Source organism: Tarenaya hassleriana, unplaced genomic scaffold, assembly GCF_000463585.1.
Source record: "Tarenaya hassleriana unplaced genomic scaffold, ASM46358v1 Cleome27, whole genome shotgun sequence".
NCBI lineage: Eukaryota > Viridiplantae > Streptophyta > Magnoliopsida > Brassicales > Cleomaceae > Tarenaya > Tarenaya hassleriana.
This window is the reverse complement of record NW_010965946.1, coordinates 1,631,122-1,644,114: the sequence shown is the minus strand read 5'-3', so window position 1 is coordinate 1,644,114 and position 12,993 is coordinate 1,631,122. Positions and strand designations below refer to the sequence as shown.

General features: G+C 35.9%; 2 protein-coding genes across 4 annotated transcripts in view; one reads left to right on the top strand and one right to left on the bottom strand.

The window, feature by feature from the left end:
- LOC104817405 (NAC domain-containing protein 83-like) overlaps positions 1–3,527 on the top strand; it is a 6,000-nt gene extending 2,473 nt beyond the window's left edge. The window contains exons 3-7 of one of the 3 annotated variants that reach the window (XM_010546586.1): positions 74–342; positions 667–801; positions 912–1,097; positions 1,525–3,022; positions 3,165–3,527. In XM_010546586.1, the coding sequence (XP_010544888.1) occupies positions 74–342; positions 667–801; positions 912–1,097; positions 1,525–1,719 (785 nt within the window). In that variant the 3' untranslated portion in view covers positions 1,720–3,022; positions 3,165–3,527. Of the gene's footprint in view, positions 1–73; positions 343–666; positions 811–911; positions 1,098–1,524; positions 3,023–3,164 lie in introns of all 3 variants that reach the window. The other 2 variants (XM_019202963.1, XM_010546592.1) reach the window with 2 other exon arrangements.
- Positions 3,528–4,895: 1,368 nt separating this feature from the next.
- Positions 4,896–7,432, bottom strand: LOC104817404 (B3 domain-containing transcription factor NGA1-like). The gene has a single exon (XM_010546585.2). The coding sequence runs from the start codon at positions 6,626–6,628 to the stop codon at positions 5,600–5,602; it is 1,029 nt and encodes a 342-aa protein (XP_010544887.1). The 5' UTR covers positions 6,629–7,432; the 3' UTR covers positions 4,896–5,599.
- Positions 7,433–12,993: the final 5,561 nt, after the last annotated feature.

The following is a 12,993-nucleotide window of genomic DNA, read 5'->3' as shown; positions in this document are numbered from 1 at the left end:
TCTTTCCCTCTTCCTCGAATTCGTTCGTGATTCCGATGCAAACCCTCCAACCCTATTCGATTTCTGAATTTAGAGCAATCGAAGATCCAGTCTGAGGATGATAAAGTCTGGTACTTTTTCTCTCCGAGGGTTACCAAATACTCGAACAGCAAAAGAGCCAACAGGAAGACGAAGAATGGGTATTGGAAGGTGACTGGACGAGATCGTTGCATCAAAGGGAAGAACCAGAAGGTGATCGGTACGAAGAAGACGCTGGTTTTCTACAAGGGTCGTGTTCCTAATGCCGCCAGGACTGCTTGGGTCATGCATGAATACCATAGCTCCGTTGTTCCTCCTGACAAGGTATGCCATAGATTCTTTCTTTTGGGAGTCAAATTAGTCAAACATTGCTGTTTTATGTGGTTATCAATTGGATGGAGTTCCTTTGGTTGATGATCTGGTTGAATTCGGTGGAGCATGGAAACTCCTGACTTATAGTGTGATAAAAGGCTAGATCTTTGTTGATTAGTGTGTTTGCATTCACCGGAAAAAATCAGTTTCTAGTGGTGGTGATGCGTATAACGGTATACGAAATTGTTGTGTTTGCTGAAATGGATTTGTCGGATTTCTATGCTGTTCGTAGAAAGAATTCATTTTGGATTGATGTTTCAGTGTTGAATTCTGTAGGGAGTCTATGTTCTTTGTAAGGTGAAAGATAAGTCAAACAATGATAATACCGTATCATCTGGTGGAGGAGCTGAACCTAGTCATCCTCTGCCTTGTAGTTCTGAGGATCATGTAACAACAGAAGAAACATCAGAGGTTGACAAAGTGGAAGGCTTTATGTTATTCTTTGGCTGGTTTATCTCTGTGATTAGTAGGAAGCCATGATTTATGATAATTTGCTGCACCCGTGGTTTTTTCTTTTTCAGACCATTGTCCTAGCAGAAGAAACTCCTAATTCTGTATGTGACTTTGGTGGACCTGACACTGATTTGGGTCTGTGGAGGGATGAGCTTGATGATGGAAGCTCATTGTCCTCAATGTTAATGACTAACTACAGCTTGAGTGACTATTCCCTGCTACCTGAGTATGACTCTCCTACAGTTCAATTAGAGGTAGCAGCCCGACCCATGTCTCAGTTTGCAAATTCAGTGTTGGCTAACCGCGATAACTGTTACTCTGAAACTGTCACTCTTCTTCTTAGTCAAATGAAGTCCAACTTGATCACCTAGTCGTCTCCTGGTGAGTTAGCATAGATTCTGAGACAGTCTCCTGGTGAGTTAAGGGTAAACTAATACTCTCCTTAGAGCTTTTGTTGGAGAGCATTCCTTCAACACAAAGTAGAACTTAGAATTCGACCTATAGGTGATATCATTACGCAATGTTGTAATGATATATTTACCAAGCATTAAAAATACTGATGTAGTCGGTCAAAGTTTAGTTACCCGATTGACATCTTGCACAGGGCGTCATAAGTCATAACTCATCGTGTTTTGTTCAAGTATCATTTAAGGCTAACTTGGCTGCCTTTACTTGTTCTAGCAGAATAATGAAGAAGTTTGGGGCTTCTCAGCTGATGATTTGGCCAGTTCCAGAGAGCATGGTCTTAATACATTCATGCATGAATCTCCAATATCTTTCGAATCTTTCTACCAATCTGATCTCATCAACATCTCTGAAGGAGAAATTTCTCCAGCACAAGGTAATTGTTTGCATCAGCAGGCACTGAGAATCTGAGGGCAGAAGATTCCAAGAAGTATTTTGGAATCTTCTAAATGGAAAATTACTACACAAGACGTAAAGTTATCTCAGCATCTACCATGGAAGAATCTTCTGCACAGCAAAATGGTTCAAATATCTCTATCACACAAAGCAGAAATGCAGGCATCAAGAAAATGAAGTCAGAGGATTTCAACAAGTGTAATGGAATATTAGTTCGTTTGTACAAACCAAGGAGACAAGGTCGGAAGATTTCGACTAGAGTAAAAGGAATATTATCAAGGAAATGGAGGTTAGAAGATTGCAAGAAGTGCAAATGTATGTTATTTTTTTTGCTACAGCAGACAACAAGAAACTGAAGTCAGGAGATTTCAGCAAGTTTAAAGGAATATTAGTCTTTTTGCTACAACAGACTTCAAGGAAATGAGGTCAGAAGATTTCAAGAAGTTTAAAGGAACATAAGTCTTTTGCTACAGCAGACAACAAGAAAATGAGGTCAGAAGATTTCATCATGTAAAGGAATCGATACAACAAACATCAAGGAAACGAAGACAAAAGAGTTACCACAAGTTTAAAAGAATATTATCAAGGAAGTGAGATCAGAAGATTTCACGAAGTGGAAAGGAGTATTAGTTAGTCTCTACAATAGACATCAAGGAAACAAGGTCAGAAGATTTCAACAAGTGTTAAAGGAATGTCATCGACGATATGAGGACAGAAGATTTCAAGAAGTATAAAGGAACGGTTTTTTTTCATCTGCTACAGCAGACAACAACAAAATGTGGTCAGAAGATCTCAACAAGTGTAAAAGAATATAGGTTTGTTGCTACAACAGACATCAAGGAAACGAGGAGAAAAGGTTTCAACAAGTGTAAAACAATGTTATCAAGGAAATGAGATTTAGAAGATGAAGAGTTGTAAAGGTATGTTAGTTTTTTTTTGCTACAACAGAACAAGAAAAAGAAAATGAGGTCAGAAGATTAAAGAAGTTCAAAGGAATATCAGAGTTTGAAGCCGCCAGCTACCGAGAAGTTGCCATCGATCAAGTAGCCGCCAACGCCGTGGTCGCCGCTGTCTAGAGGGCGGTATTATTAGAGTCTCACGTCTAACATATGTGGGAGAAATTGAGTCCATATAAAGCTATGGACACCCCCTCTCAACAAGATAGCTTTTGGAGTGGGTTCTATTCATGGGTTTTGGGATTTAGTTGGGCTCATTATCAGTCATTTAAGGATAGGATCTTGTCCTAATGATATGACTCTCATGTCAAATTTCGGCCACGCCCTTGCAAGAGAATGTAAGGACGGTTCTCTCGCCTAAGGTAATGTCTTTCTTCAATTGGAAATACTGAGAAACAGTTTGAATGTCAATTGTCAAACTATGGATCAATACGAAGCTCCTTCTACTTGTAGTGAATCTGAAAAAACACTCACTTGTTCGTTGCCCGTTTTCTTCATATGCAGAGTTCATGGAACTGTATGCAGAGGCTGAAGCTGAAACCTTACCCAGAATATCGGTATGTATGTTCTGAATCACCTTCTACTTTAAACCCATACACAACACAAATAACCAGAAAACTGTTCCTGTGATATTCTGCATTCAATTTCTACATAACTATCCATACGTCCTTACTCAAAAACTCACCCTGAAAAAAAAAACTGTTCCCTGGATTATTCTGTACTCATTTTGTTGCTAAAAAAAACTGATCCATACACCCTCCCTTTCTCGGGAAAATTTTACCCAGAAAACTCTACCTGGAAAAGTTTGCAACCTTTTCTTCCCAAAAGACTATCCGGGCAGAGATACTTATCCAAGAAAAAAGAAAACAAAATCCAGAAACAGTACAAGCATCCTTCCTTACTCAAGGAGAAAGCTTACCCAGATATTATGTAGCCATGTTTCTACAGTGGTATTGTGTCATGAAGTTTCTACCATAAAAAAGCTTATGGGGACATCCTTGATCAAAGAAAAGCTCATCTGGAAAATGCATCTTGAGTTGGGTTCTGTAACCATGTTCATTTGTTTTTGTTTAATGTAACTCCAGCATATGTGAGAGATGTTTAAAGACGTAACAAGTGTGGTGTCATTTTTTTTGGTCGTTAAATTTGGCTGCCACGTAATTTTTGGGAGTCTACGAGGACAATTTCGTCATTTAGAGACCTGGACAAATTAAGCGATCACGTTTGAAAAGCGACTACCAACGAGAACGCAGGCGCTAACAACGCCAGCGTTAGGCGTTTGAAACGGAAACGTAATCGTTAGTCATCAAGCTCTTTCCAGACCAAAAAGACACCAAACGCACAAGACACTAGGAACCCTAACGCCAACATTTGAATTCTGAAGCATATTGCAGCAGAGTCTTATTTTATTATTACTAATTATGTTTTCACACACCCGTATATGTATATGTACGTATATACGCATTTTTGTAGACATGATGCATCATAGGCTAAGCTTTGTTTATTTATTTGATCTAGATGGCTCTCTCTCCATTTTGAGACCTAACCCACCTGTTAAGTTAATTGAAAATGCCTTTTGTCGCATTTTTCAACAAAATGAAATAAAATTTAACATTATTATTTGAGTTGAAAGCAAAATAACATTTGAAACGTGTTGGCTAAGATTTCTAACACGAACTGGATGAGATGTTATACTGTCTGGTTCAAATATTACATATATATATATATATATATGCCTTAATCAACCAACCAAGGCATATAAGTTATATGAGGGGTGTATATATATGCAGGTTATATGCCTTGGTTGGTTGATTAAGGCATATATATATATATCAAGTTGCAAATTGACTGATCATTGATATACATGTCTAACTATGTCAAAATCAGGATAAGGTAACCTATAACAAGATGCCATTACCATATATACTAACCTTGACATGCAATTAAGTGTATACACACACACACACACATATATATATATATATATATATGTATATGCTATTAGAATATCTGCCAAGATGATGATAGCCCATGGATGGCTCAATGATGTATTAGAGATCTAATAATAAAAAACATCTCAAGTACATGAAGATTATATATTCATATCATAAGAGAGAAACAAGGATATATTTATATATATGTAATGGTGCGCGTGTGTTGTAGTGATCCAGACAAGAAGGCAGACTGTTAAAAGTGGAGACAAAAACACATAAATAACAGAACTGAGAACAAAAATGTTATAATAATTTATTAATTAATGAATCAGCAAAATATATGAAAACAGATCACACCTTTTCACCAATCTTTTAACCTTTTATTTCTAAATAAATATTTTTCATTATTTCTGCAATGTCGCCTGCAGCATAACTAATGAGCAGCAGCAGCAGCAGAAGAAGAAACCATAAAAAAACAAAAGAGACGAAGAAACAAATAAATGACATTTGCAAATTTTCACTTTTTCTAAGACGAACCCAAAATCTCTGCCATCCTCTCTGACCACAAAAGACATTACAATGAAATAGAGATATGGGTTTCACGCTGATCCCAATCCCAGTTCAGTCTGTACATAAACATTAAACCCACTCCTCCCCATCTTTCCCTTTTCAAAATCTGTTTCATAATATATATATATATACATATATATTGCAGAATCTAGGTTTTATAACCCATGATGTAAAAGCATTGATTCTGATTGAAGAGTTTACATTGAAAACTTTGAATTATCTGAAACGATGCGTGTGGATTCTTCTGGTAAGCGTTACAGTGTGTTCAAAGCTTTCCGAAAGTGTAATTATTTCTTGAAATCACCGTTAAAAATCGAATCTTTATGATGCATTCCGGTGTCATACACCGCCTCCGGTCTCTCTCTCTCTCTATATATGTATATGCGTATCTAATCAATCATATCTAAGATGATTTATATATGTATGTTGTGATTTTCACCGATGCAAATCGAGAGATAAGGAGGACTTTCCTTTCTTGGAGAAGTGATGATCATCAGCTGCTGCTGCTGCCACCATGGAAGACTCCTCGCTGCTCGCCAGCCTCAGCTGCAATGACGAGGAAGAAGAAGCAGTTCCCGCAGCGCCACGTGGTACGCTCCCACCGGAAGAAGAAGATTCTTCCTGGTCCATACAACTGTTGCAGTCCATGTCCACTCCGAACAGCCTTAGCCTCTTCCCCGCCGCCGCCACAATCGGCTGAGCTCTTGCGGTAACCACCGGCACCGAGTCGAACACCACCGTCTCAGCCGGATTCCTCTCCAGTGACCTAAGGTAGTATCCCCCCATGGAATCGCCATACCCATATCCCAAATCTCGCGGAAATCGATAATGGTGACGATTTTGATACGAAAGGTTGTAACTTTCGTGGCTAAAGTTCTGGAAATTCCCGTAATTTCTGGGGATGGAGACGACAGGTTGAGGGAAAGCGTAAAACCTAGGGAACATGGTTCCGGCGAAGTGGGCAATGGACGTGGGATCGGGGACTTTTGGTCGTTTCCTCCAATCGATGAACAGCATGTTCTTGCCGGTTTCTCCGACACCTCGATGGAAGGAGACGATGTCTCCGGCGTCGAGCTTCTTGTCCTTGACGAATCGGCTCCAACCCTTTGTCATGACGTAGCTCTGGCTGCTGTTCCAGTACGAGTACCTGAACCGCCATGATTTTCCTGTCCGATCTTCGAAGTTGAGGAGCAAGCCTTTCTCGTTGGAGGACGAGTCCAAGGGGAAGTGCCTCTCGGCGTGCTGCTTCGGGATCACGAGACGGTTCAGTTTCCCCACGTCGCTCGGCGTCACGACCTTATCGAACATGTGTTCCCTCTCGGTGTTGCCCGATGATGATCCTCCTAATAATTCCAATGCCTTTGCTTCTTCTTCTTCTCGATCTCCTTGTATTCTCGTTACCGATAAGCTCATCATGCTGTCGGGGAAGTTAATTTCAGATCTCTCTGTGCTGCTGCTGGTCATGTACTATATTTGGCCCTTTCGCATGAAATTCACGACGACCCACCTTTGGAATTTGATTTCTCGCCCACTTTCAGGAGTTTTCTATGTAATCAGATGAACAGAATCAGGTGCTCAACTCAGAAATCTGTCTCTCAAACACCGAAATTGAAAGATCTGAGGAACCGGGTTCGCCTGTTACTGTTGCATCTGTGCTTGGTGTTGATTTTTCTTGATCTTCACGGTCTCCAAGGAAATTAGCCGGAGATACGAACTCACCTTGCCGGGGAAAACGCCCGGAGGATCTCTTTATACACTCTCTCTCGCTCCCTCCTTGAAAGGAGCAAAAGAAGTGGGAAGAAAAACCCTAATTTCCTGGAGAAAAGAGAATCGAAGAAGAAGAAGAAACAGAAGAATGAGAAAGGGTTAAGGAGCTTTGCTTCTGTGATTGACCTAAAATGGATATAGAAAGTGGGTTTTGCCTAACTTAACTGATAAAATGTCTCTCTCCCCCCTCCTCTCTCTCTCTCTCTCTCTCTCGATGGCTCTCTCTCTCTCTCTCTCTCTCTCTCTCTCTCTCTCTCTCTCTCTCTCTCTCTCTCAGCTTTAATCAAGACAGTGGGTTTAGGAAGGATGGTTCAATTCATCCAAACATTTACACAAAAGCAAGACAGAAGATTCTGAAGAGATTAAAAGGAAGAAAGGGGGGAGAAAAGAGAGGAAGCTCATGTCATGTACATTGTCATAAGATTGATGTAGATATGGGCGCGAGGGAGAGGAGAGAGAGAGACTAATACGTAGGGGCCCATGAATCATCTGGTTCTGCTCATGTGAGCTTCTTGTCCTCTTTCCACCCTCCTCGTTTTCTTTTTCTTCATACATAAATATAATGTTACACTCACCCTTGCTGATTATGAGGTTTGGGGTGTTTTTGGTCCTCTCTTTACCAAAAATAAAAATAAATTCATAAGTGCCCTAAAATAATTTCAAGACTTTTGAAATAATGCTAATTATTGATGGGCTGCAAATTTGCTTTTTTTGTTAGGACCAATATGTTTCCATAGTTTTGGTATTTACCGTTGACTTTTTCATGCTTTAATTTTATCTAATTCGCTTCTATTTGTACGGTATATTGCATGTAATAATCCATGTGTTTTTTTACGCATAACCACTTGTAAGAGATTCCCTCGTTACATTAATTAATCACTTTTTTTTAACATTATGATCTTGCCATTTCGCAAATTAATTAATCCCATCTCATTAATTACTTCCTATTACGTGGTTCAATAGCCAAATACTGAACCGGTGCTATTTTTAGCCTTTTTATGTCGACAATTTTAGCAAAATATTGATAGTTAAGAGCCTAGCGATTTAGTCACTCTCACTTTTTGAAATAAGTAAACAATTACGGTGGCTGATAACCAATTAATTTTCGTCCTCCTAGCTATATTTATAGACTTACGTATCTGAAGATTTTTAGGGTTTATATATATGCCACGTCGACAATTTGCTGTTCTTGAAAAATACAGTGCTAAATGGGGGACCAAAATTCATCTGTGGTATGATTGTGAATATTTTGTTTGAATTTCAATTATGAAATTTATACGACATATCTAGTGGTGTAGTGCTTTTTCTTAATTATCTCGAATATTGTAAACACCGTTAATATCCACGCGACGAACAAATTAGAGTTTTGCAAAACCCATTGTACGTAAAAAAAAAAAAAATTAAAAAGAGGGTTTAAATGGAACAGTGAATATAACATTAAACAATGAAAAATATCATACCGTTTTTCCTCGTTCGTGGACCGACCAAAGCATTTATAGAGTTTTAGGGCTCAAGAGATATATATAGTTTTCATAATAAAACGAAAATCGATACGAATATACAGCGCATTTGTACTGACATGGAGCAACATATAATGTTGTTCTAGTGAATGGCGAGTAGCACATGAACCTCGCATTAAATTAAAACGCGTGTTGTTTCTTCTTATATATATATATATATGTTTTTAAATCTTATCATGTTTTATTTTACGTGTGGTCCTGATAGAGACCAAGCACCGCTCTCATCACGACTTCCTTACGCCTATTATATAATTAAACATGATTAACTCGAATTAATTAGACCTTAATACAGTGCTTTAAGTCTCATGTCTTGAGATTAAACAAAGATTACCGAAAAATAAAAACAGTTGGTGAGGAAGGAACAGCGATCGGCGTGGTCCAAAATCTCATCTCCTCAATTGTACATATATAATTGGTTGGCCACGGAACCTCCATGCTATACACATTGTTTTCTTCTGCTTGATTTTTACTAACAAATAGATTAAAATCTCTACCTCTTTTTATTAATTATATATATATATATCTTATATATGAATCCGCGTTATTTATTGGTTTATTCTTTTTAATAGTTAATTGTAGTGCTTGTAAACAATGTTTAGCTTTTGTATTAATTTTTTTTTGTATATATGTATGGATGTATGCATACGCGCCCACTTTGTTTTGTTTTGTTTCAAGATATATAATGTATCTTCTGGATTTTTGCCAGATAATAAGATCCCATTGGAGTGAAACAAACATGCGGAATTGATTCTTATATTTCAACTGATGTTGAGGGGAAATTTTTGTTGAGCCTATATTTGATAACACGCGAAGAAGATCAATAACTATATATATATATATATATATATATATATGTGTGTGTGTGTGTGTGTGTGTGTATACGTATGATTATTGATTTTGATGAGCATCTTAACGTTAATCACCAATGCGACTGTTATATATGATCCATGCCGGGCAAAAAGAAAAACGGAGCTCCGATCACGTCATGGAAAAATTTGATAGCCGTCATTAATTAAAACAAAGATAACATGAATAATTAAGAGCATATTTTTTTTTTTTTTATAGTCGAGCATGCATATGCAATAATGGGATTAGTATATTATAGATTTTATTTAATTAAGACTTGTGGATTAATTAAATAGACGAATTATGAATAATGAAAGATTGGGAAAGTGGGGATATGTATAATGTGAGGTAGGTATACATAGGTTTAGAGTAAGGACCACATAACAACAAAGGCTTTTATAATTTGCATACTTGGCATTGGCTCTTCCTAAACCCTCTACATCCCCTAGAGTATTTGCATCTAATGACTCCCCCTATTGAAATGATACTACATAAACATATTTTCCTCCTCCAAATTTGTCTATTATAGAAGTTAATCCTATATATAATTAATTTAATAACTAAATCCATGCACGTATTATGAATTCCAATAAATTAGTATAATATTTGATATTGGTATGAACATTTGACATATACTGAAAGTAAACAACTACCTAGAAAAAATAATGCATACCCAACAAATAATTATATATATATATATGTGTATATGCATACCCAAAAATCTATAATATTATGTGTATATTTGATCGTTTTGGATCTGACAAAAAATATTATTGAAAAAAAAAATCGGACATAGACTTTGATCATGCTGTAAAAAAATGATGAATATTTTATGTTAGATTATTTTAGTTTTGGGAGACCTTTAGGATCATTTTTTATTTATTAGTTTCTAAGCTATAATGTTATTGCAATTAATCAGATCAATAAATAGTACAATCTAAATTATTCCAAAAATATTATTAATTAATTGACGATGTCGTGCTATATAAACATTCATTCTCTATAAAATGGAAATAACATGATATTATTTAAAAAATTATATTTTGAGAATGATCACTCACTAGTTTGAGTTTTTGCAGTGATAAACTTGTTTGAACATTGATGTGCGCATGAGGATGTCTATCAAGGAGCCGCAGCAGAGCAAATATATTAGGGTTTCACTTTTTTTATTATTATTATTGATATATACCATATAAATTCTGAATTGTTTTGGACCGATTCAATGTGGTGGGGCCATCCGTGTTATTAAATTGGGCATTATATGTGGATGTACCGCGACAATGCAATATACAGTCTATACACAGAGGAAAAAGAAAACGTGAAAGGGTATGAAAGTAATAATAATAAAAAATTCAATTGTAAAGAAACGATTATAATATATATAAGGACTTGAAAGAAAGATAGAAGCCTCGGCATCAAAATAGAAGGTGTGGTAATGGCAACAACATGCTCCAACTGTCATTTGCCCCCCCAGGGTCTTGGACTCTTCTTAGATTTTATAATATGAATGTTTGTGCAACATTCTATTTTTCTACTTATATTAAAGAAAACTTTATTGCATCTTGAATATTTTATAAGTATGAAACCTTTGGTATCCAATTCTATACTCTCAATATATATATGTATACTTATATTACGATGCATAGTTGAATAAATCTTCAATGGTAGTCTAATCTAATGCACTTTTTCACGAGTTTTATTTTGTATGAAACTTATATATTATTGGATTAAAATAAAATAAAACGAAATTATTGCATACGCATATTGTTTTGGTTTCTCTTTTTCGACAATATCGTCATTATACGTTTTTTATTTACTAAGTTTTGATATAATATGACTCCTCCACGTTAACATTCATTCATAGCTAGACGGTTTCTTTGTCATTTGCAATAGTTTACATACATTCTCTTAGAATCAAATCAAAACACAGCTCGTAATAAAGTTATGTATGTATGTATGTATGTATGTATGTATGTATGTATGTATGTATGTATGTATGTATGTATGTATGTATGTATGTATGTATGTATGTATGTATGTATGTATGTATGTATGTATGTATGTATGTATGTATGTATGTATGTATGTATGTATGTATGTATGTATGTATGTATGTATGTATGTATGTATGTATGTATGTATGTATGTATGTATGTATGTATGTATGTATGTATGTAATCAGTGGGATATTTGAGATGCATATATATATATAGATATAGATATAGATATATAATATATATTATTATACAAATTGGAGAAGGTGGGGTCCTATTGTATGGGAAGGGGGACGCAGGGGAATCATCATCCAGGTTGTTCACTTCAAGCGGAACATCCAATGGAATGGATGCTGATTGCGTTGTAGAAATTATACAGTATGCCCCTTTTCTAATGAAAAATAAATAAATTCCTAAGCTATTCTTTAGTATATTATATAAACATATCATATCTTTAAAACCATATGTACATGCATGCAATAAATACATGTACGTATATGATTTACATATATATAGATAGAAGGGAATTTGACAGTCTCTATTAAACATTCATTCACCGCCCCCACAACTCACCCCATTCCCAAAATATATTCGTATGTATATCTTGGGACGGTGTATGTATGTATGTATGTATGTATACACACGTACCATATCATAGCAGAATCCTTGCATTATTTAAAAGGCATAATCGGATGAATTGTTATGAATTTATTTAAATGACTAATTTTTTTTTCTTTCTCTCTCAATAAATACTAAAATTCGCGTGATTCATTATCAAACCTAATATACAGATTTGATCGGGGAGAGGATATGTTCGAAGATAAATAAATAAATAAATCAATGCAAAGATTGATGAAATTAATTAGTGAGCGTTGAGTTTGAAAAATATAAAAAATAAATAAATGAAAAGAAAAAGGGGGGAAGGTGTGGTCCAAATGCAAATAAAGACAAACTATGAAGCTCCAAAGCTCCCTCTATGCCCTCTTCCCTTCTGTCCCTTTCTCCTATATATATATATATATATATATCATTCAACACATTTGGTTGGAACAATGGCCTTAAACTTTGAGTTTACCTTAAATCATATTTTGTCTAATTTTTTCTGTATCATTCTGTTGTCAAAACACATTTATATAATGGTGGAGAAAAGCCCAATTTTGATGGGCCTTTGGATCAACTTGAAGCCCAAAAAGTGGCATGTGTGTTCATCTTGATAAACCAATGGTTACATATTAACCGTATTGCTCACAAATACAAAGAAGCAATTTAACAAAAGAAAAAAGGGTTAGCTAAAGCCAGAGGTGTCAATCGGGCCGGTCCAATCCGAATACATACTCGGTCCGAAGGTTTTTGGTTCAAGTTCGGACCGACCGTTTTTTTTCGAATCTATGTAACCAAATCCAAAGTTCAATCTTATAAATCTCGGACTTAGATCGTACCTAAATTCTTTTATACTTTTTTTTTTTATTAATTTTTTTGAAAAAAATATCAAACTTTAGGATCAATCCAAATCGGGTCCGATGTCCGAATTAAACCCGTCTTGAAAAACCGATTTTTTTCGGACCGAAAAACTTGACACGAAAATCAATATTTTTCGGGTGAATTCGGATCTGGTTTTGTGTCTGGAACCTAAATTGACACCCCAGCCAAAGCCATGAGTGTATATATATATATATATATATATATATATATATATATATAT

Excerpts from the sequence above, each read along its gene's own strand:
- LOC104817404 (XM_010546585.2), bottom strand. The coding sequence starts at position 6,628 with ATGACCAGCAGCAGCACAGAGAGATCTGAAATTAACTTCCCCGACAGC.